General features: G+C 41.0%; 1 protein-coding gene across 2 annotated transcripts in view; it reads right to left on the bottom strand.

The window, feature by feature from the left end:
* LOC127578923 (collagen alpha-3(VI) chain-like) overlaps window positions 1-25,139 on the bottom strand; it is an 86,804-nt gene that overhangs the window by 22,751 nt on the left and 38,914 nt on the right. For both annotated transcript variants that reach the window (XM_052031502.1, XM_052031509.1), the window contains 5 exons: window positions 20,779-21,396; window positions 15,275-15,910; window positions 10,639-11,277; window positions 4,325-4,918; window positions 311-943 (listed from right to left, as the gene is read on the bottom strand). In XM_052031502.1, the coding sequence (XP_051887462.1) occupies window positions 311-943; window positions 4,325-4,918; window positions 10,639-11,277; window positions 15,275-15,910; window positions 20,779-21,396 (3,120 nt within the window). The remainder of the gene's footprint in view (window positions 1-310; window positions 944-4,324; window positions 4,919-10,638; window positions 11,278-15,274; window positions 15,911-20,778; window positions 21,397-25,139) is intronic.

Below are 25,139 nucleotides of genomic sequence, written 5' to 3'. Positions count from 1 at the left end.
CACAATAGCTATGGTGTACACTCTTTGTGATACATGTGCACTTTTTGAGTCTGGTAAAATACCAGCCCAGAAACAGGCCATTTCAACTGATCTTCCTCCAAGCAAACCATTTGATGCCTGATTTTCGCTCAGGAGTTGGTCATGTGCTCCTGTCTCACAGTAATGAGCAATGCTACAGGAGCTCCTCCAGCAATAATAACTTCTCTGCTTTGACATATTGGACAGGGAAAGGATAGTCTATTACAAAGATACTAGTGTCACTGGTAATGTAGTAATTTCTGAAAAAAGGTAGTAATAACAATTCAGGTACCTTCTGAAGTTGTGACCATTTCCTCTTCAACATCTGTCGGCTCTTCAATTACTGTTGGAACACTCAGCATTGTCAGTGGCATCATCAATTGATTCAGGACATCTGGCAAAAAGTGGAATTCCTTCACGTTGAAGATCAAACTTGGATCAATTGCCATCTCTTCCAACTGGGCTGGGTCTGCATTCTTAACACCGATAGCGAAGGTCATGACAGCGGCTCGCTTCAGCGCATCTGCTGCCTCATCCACATCATCGCTGGACCTTCCACCAGTGATGAGCAGCAAAAACTGGGGAACATTCTCCTTTATTCGACTTCCCGCAGAACTAGTAAAATAGTATTTAATGGCAAAGTCCAGCGCAGAGCCAGTGTTGGCCGTTGCCCCACCTCTCAGACTGAGGCTTTTGACATGAGACAGAAGTTCAGCTTCTGATGAGTAAGTGTTTAAGTAGAACTCAGCTTCTGTGTCATCGCCGTACTGTGCCAGACCCACTCGCACCTTGTTACGTCCAATGGCCAGATGCTGAATTATTCTTATGATAAAATCACGGACATGAGGTAAATTAGCATTTCCAATATTGTCTGATCCATCAATAAGGAACACAACGTCTCTCTCGCTCATTTCCATTTGTACAACTGGAAAAAAAAATGCACATCTTGTCATACAAAGTCTGTGGACATGAACTGGACAATGAAATGCAAAGTAAAATACCTCAAGTTAGGCTGGACCTAAACTATTCTAAAATCTTTGGATTATATTTTACCATAACTCTTGTCAAATTAAGAAAAATACATTGTTCATAATGCCGATCTTGCATCTGCCATTTTTTAGAAGAGGGTCTGACATTGGAGAGTTTAAGAGACACACACACCACACCTGCAGATGCCCAGAATCTGGAGCAATATAAAAAGCTCTGGATGAACTCAAAGGTCAGGTAGCATCTATGGAGGGAAATGGACTGTTTATGTTTCAGGTCGAAACCCTTCATCTGGACTTTTTTTTAAAAAGGAGTAAGTGAGAAATGGGCTGATTGATGTCAAGGTCTCTCCAGATGAAAGGCCTTGACCCAAAACAGCGACTGTCCATTTCCCTCTATTGAAGTGTTTAATATGGCATGCAGCATGGCGCTGAGAGAGCCATATATCTGATTGATTAGAGTATCCTGAGGTGATTCACAGTACCCTTCTGAAGCTAAGTTTAGACCCATTGCCTATCAAGTGGCTAGTCCGATGTTTATTTTAGGTCTTTTGGGAAACTGTCACACACAGCATGTCGCAGGCATTCTGCAGTCAGTTTCCTTTGCTTTAAAATAGCTAAACCAATATTCTTTAAGGCTGCCACCAAAGAATATCACTTACTTGAATGATTCATGAAGCTAAGAAGAGCAGAATTGCTCCTTTTGATCTCATTACAAAATTGTGCGGTTGTTGACATTCTCCACCCTTACAATTGGTAACCTTGTCACCCTCCTTGATTTACCATAAACTTGGTACCAACAATCCTGCTGACTAACTTTAAAGTGATGAAGTAATGTGCTTTAAATGGATGCAGTAAAGCTTTTGACAAGGTCCTTGCCTCCACCACCTTCACGGGCCAATGAGGCTTCTGTGTTCCTCTAGCTCTGGTCTCTCCTGTATCCCTGATTCCCTTTGTCTTACTACTGACAAGTGTGACTTCAGCTATGTAGACCCCAAGGTTTGTACCTCCCTCTGCAATCATCACTGCTTTGTTATCTCTCTCTCTCTCTTCCTTCAAGGAGCTCCTGATAACTAGGACCTTTGACCAAACTTTTGGGCATCTGTCGGTTAAGATCTTGCATAGCTCATGATCAGACATTGTCTGATATGCTTATGCAAAGAATCTCAAGCATTTAACTTCCACAATAGGAATGCATGTTGCCAAAATAAGGAATACTTTAGGACGAATCCCAGACTGTTTACTCTGTTGGAAAGTTTATAGCCCATCAAGGAAAGAAGTATTTTGATATATCACTGAGAAATTAAGTGGGATGAATGACCAAAGTGGGATTAGGAACACAATTGGAAACTGTAACCATGATATTTCTGGGTTCAGAGAAGCAGTGATTCTGGTAATTCTTTAGAATATATAATTCACATTCAGATTTATGAACATTTATGATATAGATGCTAATCAAGAACAACTAGAATGGGTTTGTTCAGGCAAATCATGTTAGACAAATTTAATAAAAGTTGGACAGAGTAGCTAATTGTATTAATTCAAACAGTAAATGTGATGTATTTGTTTACTTGGAGAGAAGAGACTGCAGACACTGAAATCTGGAGCAACAAACAAACAGTCCATACAATCACCCTTGACCCCTGTCACACCACTCCCCTTCTTCTCTCTATACTAGCAGTCTCCCCTGTCTACTTTCAGTCCTGATGCAGGGTTTTGACCCAAAATGTCGATAATTTCTTCACGCCCCCCACCCCCAGAGATGCTGCTCAACCTGCTTTCCTCCAGCAGATTGTTTGGTACTCACTTGCTTGTTTTACAGGTGGCTTATACAAAATACAGTGAAAGAAGGAATGCAGCAACATGGAACATTACATGATATCGAGATATTTTAAACTTGAGCACAGGAAATATGTTATAAAGATTGGTCCAACCAAAATCAAAAGATCAGAATCCTAGTGTTAAAAGTGACTGCCTTTGACATTAAAGCAGTATTTGACCAATGGCACCAAAGAACCTTTAATATATTTGAAGTCAATGGAAATCGAGGGAAATCTCTTCCATTGGCCAAAGTCATATCCAAAGTAATGGAAGATGATTATGATTATGGGGAGCCAATTAATGCACTCCCAAGACATTAGTGGAGTTGTTCCCTGGGGCTGTGTCCCAGCTGCTTCATCAGTGATATTCCTTCCTTCATCCAAGATGTAATTTTTTTTTCTTATGAACCATAGTGTTCAGTTCCCTTCACAATTCCTCAGATAATAGAGCAGTCCATATCTGAATACTGAAAAATCTTGACAAAGTTCAGGCTTGGTCTAGGCATGTAATATTTGCACCATTAAAGTATAGCCAATGATTGTCTCCAAGGGGCTAACAATATTCTTTGACATTCAATGTCATTAACATCAGTTCGCCCTCCACCACTAACATTCTGAGGGTCGCCTCTGACCAGAAATGAACTGGATCTGCTACATAAATACTGCAGTTACAAGAGTCGGCTGGGTATTCTGGAGAAAGTAACTCACCTCCTGAGATCACAAAGTCCTATTTCTATCCACTAGGCATACAACAGGAGTGTTGTGGAATACTCTCCACTTAAGTGGATGAATGCAGTTCCAAAATCATGCAAGGTTACACGAAATTCAGGGCAAAGCATCAGCTTGATCAGTATTCTGTCTTCCAACCTAACTATACATACACTCCACTACCAGCTGTGATGTCAACAAGAAGAACTGCGGCAACTTGTGAAAGCTTCATTGCCAGTCCTGCCCAAATCGGTAATCTCTATCATCTGGAGTAACACGCTGACAGGAACCTAACTTCTCAATAAGTCACACACCATTTTTGACTTGGAAATGTATCACTGTTCCTTCATCATTGTTAGGTCTAAATGCCAGAGTTCACTCTCCAATGGCACCCTGTGACTGCCTTCATCAGAAGGACTGCAGTATTTTAATGTAGTGACTCACAGTAAACTCTTTAAGTACTATAATGGTGTGCAATAAGTGCTAGTCCTTGCCATTGAAGCCTTTATATAATGGATAAAAATAAGACCCCAATTACTCAGTCATCTGATAAAGTTATAGATAAGAGTTGACAAATTATATCATATGCCTTTGCATTAGCAATTTGATTTCAGTGGTGACTTTCCTTCACAAGCTTCAAACTTAATCATTTAGTACATTGGATAGAATACAGTGCATCAGCAATCAGGGTTACCTTCCCCCTTCTAAATTTCAACACTTTCCTTCAGTCTGTGTTCTTTTTCATAAAAACAACTAAACTTAAAAAAAAAAGTTACTGAACAAAGTTTTTACCTTCACTGATAATTATTGGTTCCTCTATCACAGGCACTGGCTGAGCTTTAGACAGCAGCCATTGTTGAATAGTTGGCAATTCCTGGAAGTCATTCAATTTGAAAACAGAATCTGGGTCAGAAGTGATTTGTTGCAGCTCCAATGTGTCTGCATTCTTGGCTCCGATAGCAATGAGCACAATACCAGCCTGTCTCACTGCCTCTGCTGCCGGCCCAACATTGTCCCTGGATTTCCCGGCAGTGATGAGCACCAGGATTTGTGTGGCTCCGGCATCTCTTCTGCTGCCCGCAGCTGGGATGAAGACATTCCTTGTGACAAAGTCCAGTGCTGCACCCGTATTGAGGAGTCTTCCCTTTTTCAATCGCAGGCTTTTTATTGCATTCAAAAGCTGTGCGCATGTGGAATAACTATCGAGGCCAAATTTAAGTGTTGGGTTGGAATTGTATTGTAACACAGCAACTTGATCTTTATCAGGTCCAACATCTAGCTCCTGGATTACTTTCATCAGAAACTCACGGACCTGAATAAATGATGCCCACATTCCGGGAGAGGTATCGATTAGGAACACGATATCTCTCTTCCTAGCTGTAGAAGCTGAAAATTAATATTCATAATTAAAAAATAGAAATAATTCATACAAAGTAATCAGATATTATTATGGCCATTGTAACTACCCAATGGGGAAATTTAAAGCTGCAATTTCTCATTGTTAATATTCTCTGCCTGGTTGAGCGCATAACATCTATTAAAGTCTGCTAATCCAGACTACACAATAAAAGTTCAAGAAAGTCACTGCAAAGCACTACAGGGGGCCTTTTTGTAAAAAATACAATTGCTATTCATTTTGTTTTTTCTAAGGGGACTTGGTGCTCATGGAGTTGAGATTTAGGGCATGGGTAATGTTCCTTCACTAATTAAAAAAAACACACAGAAATCACTAGAAACACTCAGCAGCTCAGGCAGCATCTGTGGAAAAAGAAACCGTTGACATTTCAAATCTGAGACCCTTCATCAGAACGGTTTGTTCACTTGGGCAATGTTTGCTCGATAATCAGGAAGCATGGGGAGATTTTCACTCACCCAAGGTGCTACCACCAAGACCTAGCAGTATTTTTAGGGAGGGAGTTTCATTTCAAATGCTGTTTGGGTTTATGACTGTAATCCTCAATGCTGATGAGAGGGAGATCAGCTGTGATTGAGCAATAGTTTTAAATATTTGCAGTCTGTTGACTCAAAGAGAGAGACGTGGAGATAGACTTGCAATGGAGAAGTAGTATTATAAATGTTTGTAGCAATTAAAACATCTCAGATTTTAGGCAAAACCTTGGAAGTGCCCTTTTTGGAGATAAGAAATAAAGAGCAACTTACTTAAGTCAGAGTCATACAGCACAGAAACAGGTCCTTTGGCCCACTTCATTATGTACCCTTCTGTACTAATCCCATTTACCAGTACTTAGTCCATAGCCCACTATGTCTTTGCAATTCAAGTGCTTGTTCAGGTGCTTCTAAAGTGTTCTGAGATATGTGCCCCCACCAGCTTCATAGGCAATGCATTCCAGATTGCAATGACTCTCTGGGTGAAAAAAATCCTTCAGATCCCCTCAAAACCTCTTGCTCCTCTGCTTAAACCTGTTCCTCTGGTCTTTGGCATCTCTGCCATGAGGAAAATTATCTTACTATCTACCCTATCTATGCATCTCATAATTTTGTACACCTCTATCAGGTCCTCCCTCAGCCTTCTCTGCTCTGAGGACAACAAAACCAGCCTATCCAGCTTCTCCTCATATATGAAAAATTCCATCCCAAGCAACATGGTGAATTTCCTCTGCATCCTCCCCAATGTATTCTTGTCCTTCTTGTAACATTGCAACTAGAACTGTACGCAATACTCTACCTAACCAATGTTTTACACAGTTGTACCATCGCCTCCCTGCTCTTATATTCTATGCCCAGACTACTAAAGGCAAGCATTTAATATGTCTTCTTTTTCACCCTATCTATCTGTACTGCCACCTTCAAGGATCTTTGGGCTTGCACACTAAGAGTCCCTTTGTTCCTTAATATCCCTAGGGCCCTACCATTTATGGTATATGTCCTCCCCTTATTAGAACCCTAAAATGCATCACCTCACACTTATCAGGATTAAATTCCATCTGCCATTGACGATCCCAATTTACCAGCTGATCAATATCATTCTGCAGTCTAAGACTACTCTACTCACCATCAAGAACACCACCAATCTTTGCGTAATCTGCAAACTTACTAATCATATCTCCAATCTTCCATCTCTATTACCAGCCTTTTAAGAGGGTGAAGCAGGCATTAGATTTGGAGGTGACAGGTAGTTACCACCACTTCAACAATCCTTAAAAAGCACAAGAATGTTGCAGATGTTTTAATGGCTTCAGAAGGTTGCTCAAGGAAAGTATGTTCACCCCTCTTAGATACGTAGCCACTAAACCTTCACAATGTAGAAAAATGTTCACCATAACCATTGCAGCAACACCTTCCTCTGCCCCCACCTCTGACCATTTAATGTTCCCAATCCCATGATTTTTTTTTCATACAGGGAACCTAAATTGGTTGTATTAGATTGCCAAATATGCTACTTCATTCATTGCCTACACCTGAAAACAACTTAACCAGAAAAGGCCCAGAGACATTCCTGTGAAATTACATATTGAGTCAATCAGAGAGCAGGAAGAACAAAGAGGGAAGGGTGAAGAATGTGATGTGTTTTCTGGAAGAAAGAAAATCTTTGGATAATTTCATGTTTATGAAGGGTATAATAAGGCAGGAATGTGTATCAAATCGAGAGGTGACAAAGGCATTGTGAAGGTTTTGCTAGCAGGTTAGATGAGGCAAGGGTTCAGTCAGACATTTAGCGAGGTGGAAATAAGGTAGTTTACTGGATGACAATGGAAAGGCATTAGATGCAGATGATATGGTCAATCATGGCAAACACTGCATGGAGGTCAAGAAGAATAGGGAAGGAAAGACTATCTGTAACCATTATACAGAATGACTTGGTTACTCAAATATTATGATGCGACAAGACCAAAAACTTGATAGCAAGATTAAAAGCAGTCCCTGGAAAGATGTGCAGGAACTTTGGAGTCTACAAAATGTTCAAGGATTTTGGACAAGAAAGCAAAGTTGGTGATGAGCAACTCTAAGTTTTCAGATAGTTATGGATAAAAATATGACTGGACCTTGTGGGAAAATGCTAAACTGGGGAAAGGCTAATTACAACAGTATTATGCAGGAACTGGGGAGAGTAGATTGGGAGCAGCTGTTACTGGGTAAGTCCACATCTGACGTATGGGAGTCATTTAAAGGCCAGCTGGTCAGAATTCAGGTCAAGCGTGGTCCCGTGAGGAAGAAAGACAAGGATAGCAAGGTTTGGGAACATTGGATAACAAGAAGTGTTGCAAATTTGGTCAAACCTGAAAAGAAGCTAATGTAAGGTTTAAGAAGCTGAAATCAAACAAGCCCCTTGAGGAACATAAAGGAAACAGGAAAGAAATAGGGAATCAGTAAGGGGCTAAAAGGGGGCATGAAATGGCCTTGGCAAGTGGAATTAAAGAGAATCTTAAGGTATTTTATGCATACATTAAAAACAAGAGAGTAACTAAGGAGAGGGTAGGATCACTCAAGGACAAAGGAGAGAATTTATGCCTGGAGCCAGAGGAAGTGGGCAAGGTACTAAATGAGTACTTTGCGTCAGTATTCACCAAGGAGAACAACATGGAGGATGGTGAGATCAGGGAGGGGCATGCTGATATTCTAGGGCACATTGTTATCAAGGAGGAGGAGTGTTGGCTCTCCTGAAGAACATTAAGGTGGATGTCCCTGGGGCCTGATAGCATCTATCCCAGGTTATTGAGAGATGCAACAGAGGAGTTTTCTGGGGCCTTGACAGAGGTCATTGCCATAGACAAGACCCCAGAGGGCTGGAGCATAGTCAGTGTTGTTCCTTTGTTTAAGAAGGGCAATAGGGACAAACTAAGAAGTAACAGGCCAGTGACCCTTACATCAGTGGTAGGGAAATTACTGCAAAAGATTGTTCAGGATAGGATCTACTCACATGTGGAAAGGCATAGATTTATTAGGGACAGTCAGCATGGCTTTGTGCAGGGCAGGTCATGTCTTACAAAATTGATTAAGTTGTTGAGGAGATGACGAAGATGATTGATGAGGGTAGGGCAATGGATGTTGTATATGTGGACTTGAGTAAAGCATTTGACAAGATCCCTCATGGTAGGCTGATCCAGAAGATTAAGGCACATACTTGGTAGATTGGATTCAAAATTGGCTTAGCAATGGAAAGCAGAAGGTTGTGGTGACGGATTGTTATTCTGAGTGGAAGTCTGTGACCAGTGGTGTTCTGCAATGATCAGTGCTGGAACCTCTGTTGCTTGTGATATATGTATAAATATATTGGATGAAAATGTAGGTGGGATGATTAGGAAGTCTGCAGGTGACACAAAAATTGGCAGAGTTGTGGATAGTGAGGAAGGTTGCCAAAGGATAAAGCAAGATATAGATCAGTTGGAAATATTGGCAGGGAAATGACAGCTGGAGTTTAATTTGGACATGTGTGATCAAATGTAAGAGGAAAGTGTACAATAAATGGCAGGGACCTTAGGAGATTTAATGTACTGCAGGATCTTGGGGTGCAAGTCTATAGTTCCAAGAAAATGGCCACACAAGTAGAAAGGGTGGTTAAGAAGGTATGCAGCATACTTGCCTTCATCATTCAAGGTGTTGAGCATTAAAGTTGGGAAGTCATGTTGGAGCTGTATAAAATGTAGTTTAGGACACATTTTGAGTATTGTGCACAGTTTTGGTCGCTGTATCACAGGAAGGTTGTGGAGGCTTTGGGGAAGGTGCGTGAGCGGTTCACCAGGATTTTGCCTGGATTAGAGAGTATGATCTATAAGAAGAGGTTGGACAAACTAGGATTGTTTTCTCTGGACTGTCAGAGGCTGAGGGGTGACCTTATTTAAGTTTATAAAATTATGAGAGGCATAGATAGGGTAGATGGTCAGATCTTTATCCCAGGGTGGAAATGTCAAATATTGGCAGGCATGGCTTTAAAATGAGAGGGAGAAAGTTTGAAGGAGATTTATGAGGCAAGTGTTTTTTTACACACAGAGTCATAGGTGCTTGGAATGCACTGCCAGGGGAAGTGGTGGAAGCAGATACAATAGTGACGTTTAACGTGTGTTTAGGCAGGCACTTCATCAGGCAGGGAATAAGAGGGATACAGACCATGCACAGACAGATTGCAGTTTAAATTGGCATCATGGTTGGCACAGACACGATAGGTCAAAGGACTTGTTCCTGTACTGTACTGTTCTATATTCTATGAGGTGGTTTCTTGTAAGATAAGTGGATAAGGATTGGACTTTTTTAGGAGGGTGAAATGCTCTCTTACATGGATGAATATGACTCAAACAAATCTTAGAATGTTCAGTGCCACACAGAACAAAACAACTTATTTGATTGGCACCCAGTTCTCCCCCTTAAATTTCACTTCCTCTACCATTGTGGCTACAATATACTGACAACACTGCAGTATTTTGCCAAGGCTATTTCACAGCATTCATCCATCATCTCAAATGACAATGTAGAAGACCCAAGGACCCTCCAAGTCGAACACTCTCCTGACTTGAAATATATTGCTGTTCCTTCATCATTGCTGGGTTAAATCCTGAAACTCCCTTTCTAAAAGCAGCATGAAAGTATCTTCACCAGGTGATTGCTGTCATTCAAGAAGGCAGCCCACCAACACACTGTCAAGGTAGATTAGGGATGGCAACAAATGGTGGCTTTCCACTGACACACATATAATAAATGAATAAAAAGAGTCTGTCTGTCCTCAGGGATATGTCTGAGGTTTCTGGCTGACCCTGCTCATTATAAAACAATAATTCCTGCATTTCAGAAGGTTTCCACAGATTTCTATAGTTAACCTATCAAACATATAAATGCAAGATAAACTGAACCTTCAAAATGGCTGCTTTTATTATATTTCACAGTCTCTTTTATCCCAAACTACCCACTAAGAGCCTTGACCTTTAATTCTTAAACATAACCTGTTATTATTCACGTGACTGTATTGGTTTAAACTACAAATAAAAAATAGAATCTACTGAGGCCAATAGAAATACATAAGAATTTCATTTGATGGACAGCAGAGAATATCTTTTTTGAAATTAAAGAGTTCAAGATTAACAAGCTTTCTTCTGAAATTATTCCAACCTCATGATCGATGGTCTTTGAGAAAAATGTAAATATAATTAAGCTACCTTTGGTACTGTCAACCACAGGTTTTCCAATATGCACTGTCGGCTCTTCGGTAATTATTTCCGGAGCATGTGGTCTTTGTAGTGACATCATCACCTGTTCCTGTATGCCTGGCAAAGAATAGAAATCCCTCACACTGAAGGCCAGGTTGGGTTTAAAGGCTATCTCTTTAAGATGTGCAAGGTCTGCAGTCTCAGATCCGATAGTAAGGGTTATTACAGCGCTCTGCTTCAATGCATCTGCAGCTGGTTTGATATCATCTCCAGACCTTCCACCAGTGATGAGCACCAAAAACTGGGGAATACCTTCTTCTCTTCTGCTGCCTACAGATCTGATGAAGTGATATCTGAGGACAAAGTCCAACGCCTTCCCAGTTGTGAGTCTCGTACCACCTTTAAACCTGAGTGTTCTCAGGAAATCCAGAAGTTCATCCTTTCTGAAATAGGTGTTTAGATAAAACTCTGTCTCTGCAGTGTTGCTGTAGAGCACCAGACCAACTCGCACTCTATCACTTCCAATATCAAGGTTCTCAATTATTGTGGAGATGAAGTCACGGATAGGCGCTAGGTTTGAATTCCCAACATAATCGGATTCGTCAACCAGAAACACAATGTCTTTCTTGCCGTCTGTTGTGTATGGATCTAGAAAAAAAATACATACAAAAAATATGCTAGGATACATAAAGCCAATTGAAATCACTTAATATTGGGGAATCAAATTTTTAAAAACCCTTTCCAAGATTAGAACTAGAAAGGGAAGTGGAGTAAAAGAGATTTGTCCAGATTTGGCTGTTATATGATGGCAACGCATGAATGTTTGGTGCTTATTGATCACTGGAACAAGTTAATGAATTGTTTATTGTATGTAAGCTACAAGGAGATATATCAAACTGCAGCACCTAGATACTCCTTTGTAATCTTGAAACATAACAGTTAAAAGTAGAGACAGTAATAGTACAGGTGATCCCTGTATTATGGCCATTTGTGTTATGGAAATTCATCCTTACAGAATTCGCAAATCACTACCGCAAAATTTGAGATACGGATTAAAATTCACTCTTGCAGAATTTGTGCGGGGGAGAAAAAAGATCAACGAATTTTTTTTTCAACTTATGTTTCTTGACACAAGCACAGATGACGATGTTCGTGTTACAGAAATTCGCAATATGGCACGAGATAGTTGTCGGGAAATAAGAGAGCAAATATGCAGAGAGATCACAGATAGCTGTAGGAATAATAGAACTGTAATAGTAGATTTTAACTTCCCTAATATTGACCGGGACTGCCACAGTGCTAAGGGATTGGATGGGCCAGAAATTGTTAAGTGTATCCAGGAAAGTTTTCTCAAGCAATATGTAGATAACCCTATTAGAAAGGGGACAACACTCAACGTATTATTGGGAAATGAGGCTGGGCTGTGGTTGAATTGTCAGTGGGGTAGCATTTTGGGACCAGTGACAATAATTCTATTAGTTTTAATACAGTTATGGAAAAATATAGGACTAGTCTACAAGTTAACATCCTAAATTGGGGCAGAGCTAATTTTGATAACATTAGACAGGAACTTGAAAAGGTTGTTTTGGAGAAACTGTTTGCAGTTAAAGGGACTTCTGGCAAGTGGGACGCTTTTAAAAGTGAGATGGGGAGAGTTCAGGGCCTGCATGTTGCTGTTGAAGTGAAGGATAAGACTGGCAGGATTGATCTGGTTAATGAGGAATATTGAAGTTCTGGTCAGGAAAAAGGAGTCTTATGTTAGTTACAGGCAGCTGGGATCAAGTGAATCTCTTGAGGAGTATAAGGGATGTAAGAGTATGCTTAAGAAGGAAATCAAAAGGGCAAAAAGATGACATGAGATAGCTTTGGTAGATAAGGTAAAGGAGAATCCTAAGAGATTCTATGTATATTAAGAGCAAAAGGGTAACTAGGGAGAGAATAGATTCCTTTAAGGATCAATGTGGTCATCTGTGTGATACGGGTCAGGTCTTAAATGAATACTTCTCATGTGTATTTACTGTGGAGAAAGTCATCGACGCTAGGAATTTCAGGGAAGAGAATAGTGACGTCCTGAAACATATCCACATTATAAAAGAGGAGGCGTTAGCAGTGTTAAGGTGTATAAATCCCTAGATTCTGATCAATTGTATCGTAGGTCGTCGAGGGAAGCCAGGGAAGTAACTTCTGGGGCCCTGGCAGAGATATTTGTATCAGCGTTAGCCACGGATGAGGTTTTGGAAGACTGGAAGATAGCTAATTTGGGTGTTTAAGAACAACTACAAGGACAATCCAGGGAACTAGGCCAGTGAGCCTAACATCAGTAGTGGGGAAGTTACTGGAGGGGATTCTGAGAGACAGGATTGATAATATATAATACAAGATATTTATTTATTGGTCACATGTACATCGAAACACACAGTGAAATTCGTCTTTTTGCATTACTAAGAATGTGCTGGGGGCAGCCCGCAAGTGGCGCCTTTGACAAGGTCCCTCATGGTAGGGTCATCTGGAAGATTAGATCGTATGGGATCCATGGTGAGCTAGCCAAGTGGATACAAAATTTGCCTGGTGGAAGATGTCAGAGGGTTGTCTTGGAGGATTGTTTTTTAGATTGGAGGCCTATGAACAGTGGTGTCCCATAGGGTTGGATTCCCTGTTGTTTGTCATCTAAATTAATGACTTGGATGAGAATGTAGCTGGCGTGGTTAGTAAGTTTGCAGATGACACCAATATTGGTGGTGTAGTGGACAGTGGAGAAGGTTGTCTAAGATTACAACATGATCTAGATCTACTGGGAAAGTGGGCCAGGGAATGGTGGATGGAATTTAACTCAGACAAGTGCAAAGTGTTGCATTTTGGGAAGTTAAACCAAGGCAGGACTTGCAGAGTAAATGGCAGGGCCCTGGAGAGTGTTGTTGAACAGAGAGACCTTGGGGTAGAAGTATATAGTTCCCTGAAAGTGGTGACACAGGTAGACAGGGTGGTGCAGAATGCATTTGGCACACTTGCCTTCAGTCAGGGCATTGAGTACAAGAGTTGGGGCATCATGCTACAGCTGTACAAGACATTGGGTATAATGCATTTGGAGTATTGTGTGCAGTTCTGGTCACCTCACTATAGGAAGACTGTCATTAAGCTGGATGGGCTGCAGAAAAGATTCACAAGGATTTGCCAGGACTGGACAGCTTGAGTTATAAGGAGAGACTGGATATGCTGGGGCTGTTTTCCCTGAAGCATAGGAGGTTGAGGGGTGGCCTTTTAAAATCACGAGGGTCAGAGAGAAGGTGAATGGTTATTGTGTTTTTCCCAGGGTAGGGGAGTATAAAACAAGCGAGCATCAGTTTAAGATAAGAGGGAAAATATTTAAAGGGGACCTGAAGGGCAACTTTTTCACACAGAGTTGTGGGTATATGGAATGAGCTGCCAGAGAAAGTGGTACTTATAATTATGATGTTTAAAAGACATTTAACCAGGTACATGGATAGGAAAGGTTTAGAGGGATTATGGGTCAAAGGCTCAGGCAAGTGGGACTAGCTCGGGTAGGCATCTTGGTCAGCATGGTTGAGTTGGGCTGAAGGGCCTGTTTCTGTGCTGCATAAATCTATGACTCTGTGACTCCATGGCTTGTTTCCTAGTGATGCAACTCCCCACTACATCCCCCCACACCCCCACCCCCAAAATGCGGGGTGGCCAATATAGTAAAACTCCATTAACTTGCTCTCCAAATGTTTGGAAATTCCAATGGTTCAGCATCTAACTCATGGACATTGTTTCCCATGATCCCTTGAAACATACTGTTTCCCTGTTTCCAACACTCCCTCACTGGGGCCCTGTTTCCTGTGCTCCCTTTAATTTCATTAGGTTCTGTTCTCCCTTCCCTTTGAGCACACCAGGACCCATTTTGCAACGCTCCCTTTAAACCTGCTGGGTTCACTAGAAAATTTATTACACTATCATGCAACATATAAAACTGAATTAAAAGTGTGTTGGCACATTAATAGGAGTATTAGCCAATATTTCAGAATATCTGCTGGTCCAGTATCACAAACGTCCTGAGCATGCCAGATTAATGGAGTTTTAGTGTAATCCTTTCTCATTCGCTTTCAATGAACAGTTAGCCAAAAGATCCTAAGTGTAGGTGTCTCAGAGCCTGAGAAAACAATAACATACAATACCAACTTGTTGCTCCCACAAACTTACTTTGAAGGTTAGGGAAAGGAATTCAACTCTACATCTGCTATGGCCTATGTACAAAACCTACTCATGTCAAAGATAGCTTGGTCAAAGATTTAAGTTTTAAGGTGGATCTTAAATGAGTAAAGAGAAGTTAAGAGGTTTTGGAAAGAATTTCCATACTTTGGACTTCCAATTACTGCGTGATTGAATTCAGAGATACTCATAAGGCCAGATTTGGAGAAGCACAATTATCTCTAGGGTTAGTAGGAGATTGTAAGAAGAAGCTGATGGACAGATTTGAAAACTAGATTGCCAATTTTGAGATTAGGACGCAACTTAACAGGGAGCATATTGAGTCTGATTCCAAATCTTCACCTACATGACTGATATAAATAACTATTCTAATGACTGGCTTGATGAAAAGGAATTTGGACTGATGAAGGTTGAACACAGAACAAAATTCATGTACCTGGAGTAACTGTGCCTGTGGGTCCTTCGGTAATTACCGTTGGCTGTTTGTGGACTACTGTTGGAGCAGCCAGCGTTGATAATGATATCATGAGTTGTTCCTGTACATCTGGCAGCGAGCTGAATTCCTGCACTTTGAAGATCAGACCTGGGTCAATTGACATTTCCTGTAGCTGTAGTGGATCAGTGTTCTTGGCTGCTATAACAAAGGTCAATACAGCAGCTCGCTTCAATGCATCTTCCAGCTGCCTGACATAACCTCCAGATCTTCCACCAGTGATCAGCACTAATATCTGAGGAACTCCTTCCTCTTTCCTACTTCCTGCAGATTGGGTGAAGTGATATCGGAGCACGTAGTCTAGTGCGGCACCAGTATTGAGAGAGGTTCCACCTCTTAGTCTCAGTCCTTTCACATGAGACAGAAGTTCATCTTCTGAAGAATATGTATTCAAGTAGAACTCAGTCTCTGCATAATTGCTGTACTGCACCAAACCTACTTGAACTCTGCTTCTTCCAATGTCAAGATTTTCTATGATACTAGTGAGAAAATCACGGACAAACATGACATTTGTGCTCCCAACATTATTTGATCCATCGATGAGGAATACAATGTCTCTTTTGCTTGTGTCTGGTATAACTGAAAGAAATATACAGTGTCAATCGATAGAAATGTTAAGAAGCATTTAGACAGACACACAAACAGGCAGGGAATGGAAGGATACGGACCATGTGGAGGCATGTAGGATTAATTAGATTGGTATCATGGTCAGCACATTCACGATGAGCCAAAGGGCCTGTTCCTGTGCTGTTCAGTGTTCCATATAGCTTTGTAATATGTATTCTAACTGCTAGATTACTGTAGAAATGAACTTAATGTTCATTCAGGTATTGGGATAGAGTAATAAAGCATCGAAACAGGCTATTTGGCCAACATGTCCACACTGACCAATGGACATCCCATCCATATTAATCCCATCTTCCAGCACTTGACCCATAATCCAAGGCAATTCAAATGCTCATCTAGACACCTCTTAAATGCTGCTAGCAACTCTGCTTCCACCACTCTTTCCAGCAGTGTATTCCAGATACTCACCACTCTCTGGGTAAAAAATGTCCCCCTCAAATCCCCTCTAAATCTCCTACCCCCTACCTTAAATCCACGCCTTCTAGTTTTATTCACCTCTGATAAGGGGAAAAGATTCCTGCAGTCTACCCTATCTCTGCCCCTCATAATTTTATATTCCTCAATCATTTCCCCTCTTAACCTCCTCCACTCCAGTAAAAACAAGCCCTAGCCTCTCCAGTCTTACCCTAAAGTGCCCCATCCCAGACAATATCCTGGTGAATCTCCTCTGCTGCCTCTCCAGCCATGAAGCTCAGTGGCAGTGATTTCTCCACTGGTGGGTTATTGGCCTGCTCCTGGGATGAAGATAGGTAGGTACTCCAGTACTGTACTATTGGAAGTCTGCAACATTAAGCTAAAACCCCACCTGCTCTCTCAAAGGGACATACCATTATATGCTGGCCAATGTTTATCCCTCAACCACCACTGAAACAGATTATCTAGTCATTACCACATGGTATTTGGAGAACTGTTCTGTGAAGAAGTTGGATATTTTAAAATTTAACACTGTTTCTAAGAGTCCTTACTGGCTGTATAATTAGAAGTTTATTAGGTTGTTAAAGGTGCTCTGTCAATGCAAAACATCCCTTCCAATCAAAGTGTTCAAATTCATAATTGTGACTTTTTTTCATCAATTCGCATTTATTTTTAAATAACAGCTTTTGTTTAAATAACAAATCCTGATGTTGCATGAAGCCTTGTTTATGGAATCATGGATTATGAAGAAAAACTATGGAGTACTTGCCTGGATGTGGAGAGCATTCTTTTTATTTGTGGTATCAGCCTGTCCCAAAGATTTGACATTTTTGTTTTGATTTGATACTTTTGGCCAAATTTGAAGACTCAGTGGATTGAGAAGAATATCAAGAATAACACTAAATATTTTCCCAAGTATTTAGCAGGAAGAAGGTGGTTAATACTGATAGACCTAAGCAACACATTCAGCCAAAAATCAGAAATTGGCAGACTTGCTAAATATTTACTTTGGATTGCTCTTCAGAGCAGAGGATGAAAATAGATTACCAAGTGTGTGAGGAAAATAAAAATATATCAAGGGAAGATCACACCAGATTAAATGCTAAACTAATAGTTTAACTGAAAAGATAAAGATGGGTAAATATCCAGGGCCTCGTACAATCAACATAGATAAATTAACCTCTGAAGAAGTTATTTTTATAGATTTTCAGAATGGATTTGATTAGGTCCCACAGAAGAGAGTTCTAACAAAATGAAGACTCTCTGGCATTGAAAATCTATTTACATGGATAGAGAATTGAATAGAGATAGGTCACATTGGGTCGTGATAATGGATGTGCAATTTAGTTATCAGGATGTGACTATTAGTGTTTTCCTGAGATCCGTACTGGGATTTCCAGCTCTTCACCTCTAGCAAAATGGATAAATGAAGGAAAAGAGTGCCGTATAAACACATTTGTTGAAAGCACCAACTTTAGTGGCACTGTAAACCATTTGGCAGGAGGAAGAATTTGCAAAGAGTCACTGATGGGTTATGTTAATAGGCAAAACTATGATGTAGTTCAGTGTGGAAAATGTGAATTTATTCATTTTTGAAGTCCAGGGCAGCAGAGAGATTTGGAGGCAACAAACAATCTGCTGGAGGAACTCAGCGGGTCAAGTATTATCTATGGGAGAAAAGGAATTGTTGACGTTTTGGGTCGAAACCCTGCATCAGGACCAGTCCTGATGCAGGGTTTCAATACAAAATGTCAATGATTTCTTTCCTCCCACAGATGCTGCTCGATCCGCTGAGTTCCTCCAGCTGATTGTTTGTTGCTCCAGATTCCAGCATCTGCAGTCTCTTGTGTCTTGAGTGATGTAAGGTTCAAGATGTAGAAATTACTATGCTCTAGTGGACCTGTACAAAAAATGATTTGAATGTTGAATTTTATTTCATAGGGACCAAAATACATGAGGATGAAAGTTTTGTTACAGTTCTGAAAAACTTTGGTTAGACCCCATTTGTTGAGATCTGAACACACAATAGGAAATCTATGTTGAGCATGAATGAAGTGCAGTGCAAATTCCCCAAAATGATACCAGGGCTGAAAAGGTTGTATCATATGACTTGCTCACTTGAATAAAAAGGTTAAGGATTGATCTAATTGAGGTGTTTAAGAAATGTTTGAAATAAATCGATAGGATAAATTGAGAGGAACTCCATTGGTGGGAGACTCCAGAGCAAGGAGGCAAAATACACAAAAATAGAGCTAGGCTATTCAGGAAACACTTCTTCACACAAAAGGATAATGGAAATCTGGAACCCTATCTGCAAAAAGGTTGTTGAGATGTGAGGGCAATTGAAAATATCAGAACTGAGAATAATGTTCTTTTAGCCGTTGAGAACCAAGAGGAATAGATAACTATACAGAATGTTTATGAATCATGGAATAGCTGTTTCCTGGGTCTGAGAAAATGCTGTTGAAGCTGATTTTGCTTTCCTAATGCCTTTAATAACATCATGAGTCAAAATACTGCAACATTTTTACAGCGGTTTCTACTCATTTGTTTTTCAAAGTGACTGTCATAAAATCAGTGGAAACAAATGTTGTTTAACAGGCAACCAAGCTCAATTTACTGTATTATCCAAAGTCAACGTAGCCCCCAATGAATTTTGAACTCAGCAAGAACTCTTTAATTATCATGTGCATTTTATGAGTTGGAACATGTAAATATTCTGATTAGCTATCAGCTATAGCAACAGGCATTGAAGAAATGAAGTGAGTGTATTTTTATTTTTCTTAAGTAAAGCAAGTTGAAATTCAAAAGTAAGTTTAGGATGGCCTTATGTTGGATGTTCAAGTCTGATAAGCATAGATACAATATACATCCATTCCTGAATGTATATTGTATCTAATAATTTATATATTAATAAAGTAAGCCACAGCATTAATGATGCTGTGGGTAAAGACACCTACGTTAGACTATTGTTTATTGACTACAGCTCTGCCTTCAATACAATAATTCCAAGTAAGCTTGTCACCAAACTCTGAGACCTAGGAATCAACACTTCCCTCTGTAACTGGATCCTTCACTTTCTAACAAACAGACTGCAAACAGTGAGGATAGGCAGCAATACCTCCGGCACGATTATTCTCAACACTGGTGCCCCACAAGGCTGCGTCCTCAGCCCTCTACTCTACTCCCTATACACTCATGACTGTGTGGCCAGATTCTGCTCTAACTCCATCTACAAGTTTGCAGATGATACCACCGTTGTAGGCCGTATCGCAAACAGCGATGAGTCAGAGTACAGGAAGGAGATACAGAGCTTAGTGGAATGGTGTCATGACAACAACCTTGCCCTCAATGTCAGCAAAACAAAAGAGCTGGTCATTGACTTCAGGAAAGGGAGCGGTGTACATGCACCTGTTTACATCAATGGTGCTGAGGTCGAGAGGGTTGACAGCTTCAAGTTCCTGGGAGTGAACATCACCAACAGCCTGTCCTGGTCAAGCCACGGCCAAGAAAGCTCACCAGCACCTCTACTTCCTCAGAAGGCTAAAGAAATTTGGTTTGTCCCCTTTGACTCTCACCAACCTTTACAGATGCACCATAGAAAGCATCCTATCTGCATGTATCAGGGCTTGGTACGGCAACTGCTCCGCCCAGGACCGCAAGAAACTGCAGAGAGTTGTGGACACAACCCAGCTCATCACGGACACCAGCCTCCCCTCCTTGGACTCTGTCTTTACCTCTCGCTGTCTTGGTGAAGCAGCCAGCATAATCAAAGACCCCACCCACCCGGGACATTCTCTCTCCTCTTCCATCGGGTAGAAGATACAGGAGCCTGAAGGCACGTACCACCGAACTTAAGGACAGCTTCTACCCCACTGTGCTAAGACTATTGAACAGTTCCCTTATACAATGAGATGGACTATGACCTCACGATCTACCTTGTTGTGACCTCGCACCTTATTGCACTGCACTTTCTCTGTAGCTGTGACACTTTACTCTGTACTGTTATTGTTTTTACCTGTACTACATCAATGCACTCTGTACTAACTCAATGTAACTGCACTGTGTAATGAATTGACCTGTACAATCGGTTTGTAAGACAAGCTTTTCACTGTACCTTGGTACAAGTGACAGTAATAAACCAATACCAATAATATACAAATTATTTTTCCAATAGCTATGTGCTTATATCCTCAAATCACCACATTTACTTTTGCAACAGTTTTTCTGCCACAGTTTCCCTACCACATTGTGCTTTCTCGTGCTCCTTGTTGCCATGAAAGTGTGTTTCTCCTGGCTTACTGTGGGCACCCTAATGGAGGATTTGCAGGTATTAAAGAGTTTTGTCAACGGTAAAGACTTATACAGCACAAGGTTGAGCACAACGGATCAAAGAAATCAAATACCTCGTTCAATGGGAGCAGTTGGCTCTTCAGGAATTGCTCGAGGAGCAGGCAGAGTCAATAACAGTGTTGTCACCTCTTCTTCTATATTTGGCAAAGAATAGAACGTACTTGAACTGAAGACTAAGCTGGGATCAATTGCAATGTCTTTCAGCTGCATTAAGTCAGCATTCTTGACTCCGATTGCAAAATTCATTATAGCGGCTCGCTTCATTGCATCTGCAGATGGTTTGACATCATCGCTGGACCGTCCACTAGTAAGGACAACCAAAAACTGAGGAATGCCTTTTTGCTTCCTACTTCCAGCAGAGCTGATAAAGTGGTATCTAAAAACGTAGTCCAATGCTGCACCTGTGTTAAGTCTAGTCCCGCCTTTCAGTCTCAATCTTCTTATGTGAGCCAAAATTTCAGCTTTTGATAAGTAGGTGTTCAGATAGAATTCAGTTTCTGCATATGTGCTGTACTGCACCAGACCTACTTGGATTCTGTCACTTCCAATGTTGAGATTTTGAATTACATTTGTAAGAAAATCACGGACAAAAGGAAAATTTGTGTTTCCAATATTGTCAGATCCATCGATAAGGAACACAATGTCTCTCTTGATCTCTTCGTCAGGCAAAACTGGAACAATATGCATTATATTTCACAGCACATTATATAGGTATACAATTGTGCAAATAGCAATTTTCATTTAAATAGATTTAGTTATTACTTAACTAAATACCCAAGGCCAACTCTAAAGAAGAGCAAGCTCAGGAATGAGGAGAAATGTTGGTCAACTTATTGGATCCCAATCAACGAGGCCAATTTTTGATGAAGGATTTGAAGCAGGTATAAAAGAATTCAGGAGGAAATTTCAGAAGGATGTGGCTGAAAGGTATAGACATTGCAAGAGGTGGAAAAGAGGAGGTTTGAATGGTACATAAAACAGAGTTGGAGTCATAGGGAGAAGGTGTTTTATTGATTTATTCAGTCGACGGATTTGCACATTGCTGTCTAGGCCACCAGTTATTGTCTACCCCTAATTCCCCCGAAGCTGGGTGCTTGGCCATTTCAGAGGGCAGTCAAGATTCTGGAATACATAAATGCAAGACCAGGTAAGGAGGGCAAATTTACTTCTCTGAAGGACATTAGTGAGCCAGATGGGTTTATATGATATTTTTTATAAAGGCTGAGATTATGAAATAAAACCAGATAAATGTTGGGACACCCAGCAGGTCTTTAATCTGAACAGTTAACTTCATTTCTCTTTCCATTGATGCTGCCTGATTTGTGAGTGGGTTTTTTTGGTTGATAATCTGATAGTTTCCATGGGCACTACTAAAGAAGTTAGCTTTCCTTGTATTATTTACTTTCTTGAATTTAAATTCCCCAGCTGTAATGTTGGGATTTGAACACTTCAGATTCGATTGTCCAGACCTCTGGATTGTTAGTCCAAGTATTTAATCAGTTTGCCACTACAATCCCACCCCCATTTTTAGACGCAGTGCAACGAAGAGAAGCAGCACACAGATAACTACTTGAAGTGTGTGGACCGTCCTACTCGTAAAGGAGATCACAGAAGGTATTGACCATCTTTGTCCCCGTCCTCTCCCACCCACCGTTCCATCCACCAACTACACACACACAGTTCACCTGGTCCCCACCATCCCACCCCCCCACCATCCCCGCCCCCCCATCCCCCATCTAATTCTGGTTCCAACTTTCCGACAACCATTCACCTCTGCTCTAATGGTTCTCATTCTCACCTCCTTCACTTAGGGTCCAGCACAGGCAGCCCTTTGTGCTCCTGCTTATCTTCCTCCAGCAGCTGTCTCCAATCTTCACACTTCCCTCCCCCCACCTTGCTTCATCTGCCTCTCCATCTGTATTTTTCCCCTCTTTCTCTCTTTGTCTGCTTCCAACTATCATTCACTTGCCTCTGCCTCCCCTCCCCTACCTGGCACAACCTGCCCGTCATCTTACACCCCTCCTCAGTGCACCAATCACCCCAGACTCCTCTCTCACCGCTCCCCTTCCCCTCTTTATACTCAACATCTTGCCTCTCCACTCTCGATCCTGATGCAGGGTTTTGACCCAAAACATTGGCAATTTCTTTCCTCCCACAGATGCTGCTTGACCCGTTGAGTTCCTCCAGCAGATTGTTTGTTGCTCACAGACGGTATTGTCGTGTTGTGAAAGGTTTTGAAGACAAGAATTGAGGACCTTAGATGTGGTGGTGGAGGGCAAAGGAAACGAATGATAAAACATGAGCTGGAAAGCTCTGGATGAGCCAGAATCTGTGCATTGCGCAGCTTGGAAGCCTGTGTTGAGAGCATTGGCTTTGATAATGACAAGATTTTATTTTCTGTTTGACAGTAAAAGACCCAAGCCCATAATAAGCTGAATGCCAGTTAATGTATTTTCAAAGTCAGGTGGTTTTAACAAAAGTATTAAAATGTGTGTTAATCCATTAAACCAACTAAATGAAAGAAAGAATGTCTGAGCTTCATCAAAAAATTGGATACTTTTTAAGCCAGATGCCAACATGACTTAATTCTGAAGAATACAAATTACATCCATTAAACGTAATAGTTGTGCTGGGCTGGGAAAGTACAAGAATCGATATAGCACCTCATAACATGGTCCAGACATTCCTACGTGTTTCAGCACCAGCAAGTTACCAAATAGCATTCAGTCCCTGACAATTTCAATAAACATGGCAGCCCAAGTTGACAAGTTAGAAGTCCAACAAAAACAGGAAATGTTATCAACGACAAGTTAGGAATTATTTTTTTAGTGGCTTTGATTGAAAGAGGAATATTGGTTGGGGCACTTGAAGAATTTCCTTGTCTCATTTGAGAAAACATCATGTGATTTCTGATGCCCACTTGAACTGGCAGAGTGAATCTTGGTTTAACATATCATTGCTGAGAAAACCGACAGTGCAGTATTTCCCCAGTAATGCATGCAATAATTATGTGCTCACACCCTCAGAGTTTATGTAATGTATAAGTGGTGCTATTTTAGTATAAGCAAATTCCCCTTTTCAAGGGACAAATCCACAGAGGGAGGGAGACTGAAGGCAGGAAACGACAGATCAGTTTGCTTAAGATCTATCATTTGGAAAATGTTAGAAGGTGTTTTTATAGCAGGATTGTCAGGAGATTCTAGATAATCAGGCAAAGTAAAAGTGGTTTTGCAAAAGGCAAATCATGTTTGACCAATTTATTCGAGTTCTTTGAAGAAGTAACATGCTGTGGATAAAGGGGAACTGTTGGTTGTTCTATACTTCCAGAAGGCACTTGAAAAGGAGCCACATCAAAGATTACTGCTAAGAATGAAAACTAATGGTGTGGAAAGTAACATATCGCCATGGATATATGATTGACTAGCAACAGGAAGCAGAGAGTAGGCATAAATTGGTAATTTTCTAGTTGACAAGATGTAACCAGTGGTGCGCTGCAGGGATCAGGGATGGGGCCTCAACTGTTCACAGCTATCAAATAACTTGGATGAAGGCACCATTGGTCATAGAGTCTTGGAATAATACAGCATGGAAACAGGCCCTTTGGCCTAACTTGTCCATGCCAACCAAGATGCCTAAGCTAGTCCGATTTGCCCATGTTTGGCCCATATTCCCCTAAACCTTTCCTTTTCATGCATCTGTCCAAGTGTCTTCTACGGTATTGCTAAATTTGGTGATGGCACATAGATAGGTGGACAACCAAGTTGTAAGGAGGAATACAGATAGATGAGGTAAGCAGGCAAAGATCTGGCCAATGAAGTCTGATGTGGGAAAATGAGAAATTGTCCATTTTGTCAGGAACAATGAAACAAAAAGCATTTTATCTAAATGATGAGAGATTGCAGACATTTCATAGGACATACATAGAATATAGAACATTACAGCACAGTACAGGCTCTTCAGCCCACGACGTTGTGCCGACTTTTTATCCTGCCCTAAGATCTATCTAACCCTTCCTTCCCACATAGCCATCCATTTTTTTATCGTTCATGTGGCTAAGAGTTTCTTAAATGTCCCAAATGTATCTGCCTCCACAACCTCTGCCGGCAGTGCATTCCACACACCCACCACTCTCTGTGTAAAAAATATACCTCTGACATCCCCCTTGTACCTTCCTCCAATCACCTTAAAATTATGCTGCTTCGTGTTAGCCATTGTCACCCTGGGAAAAAGTCTCTGACTGTCCACTCGATCTATGCCTCTTATCATCTTGTACACCTCTATCAAGTCACCACTCATCCTCCTTCTCTCCAAAGAGAAAAGCCCTAACTCACTCAACCTGTCCTTATAAGACATGCTCTCCAATCCAGGCAGCATCCTAGTAAATCTCCCCTGCACCCTCTCTAAAGCTTCCACA

This window comes from Pristis pectinata, chromosome 1 (assembly GCF_009764475.1).
Source record: "Pristis pectinata isolate sPriPec2 chromosome 1, sPriPec2.1.pri, whole genome shotgun sequence".
Taxonomy (NCBI): Eukaryota; Metazoa; Chordata; class Chondrichthyes; order Rhinopristiformes; family Pristidae; genus Pristis; species Pristis pectinata.
Note: the sequence above shows the minus strand (reverse complement) of the source record. Positions and strands in the feature narration are given on the sequence as shown.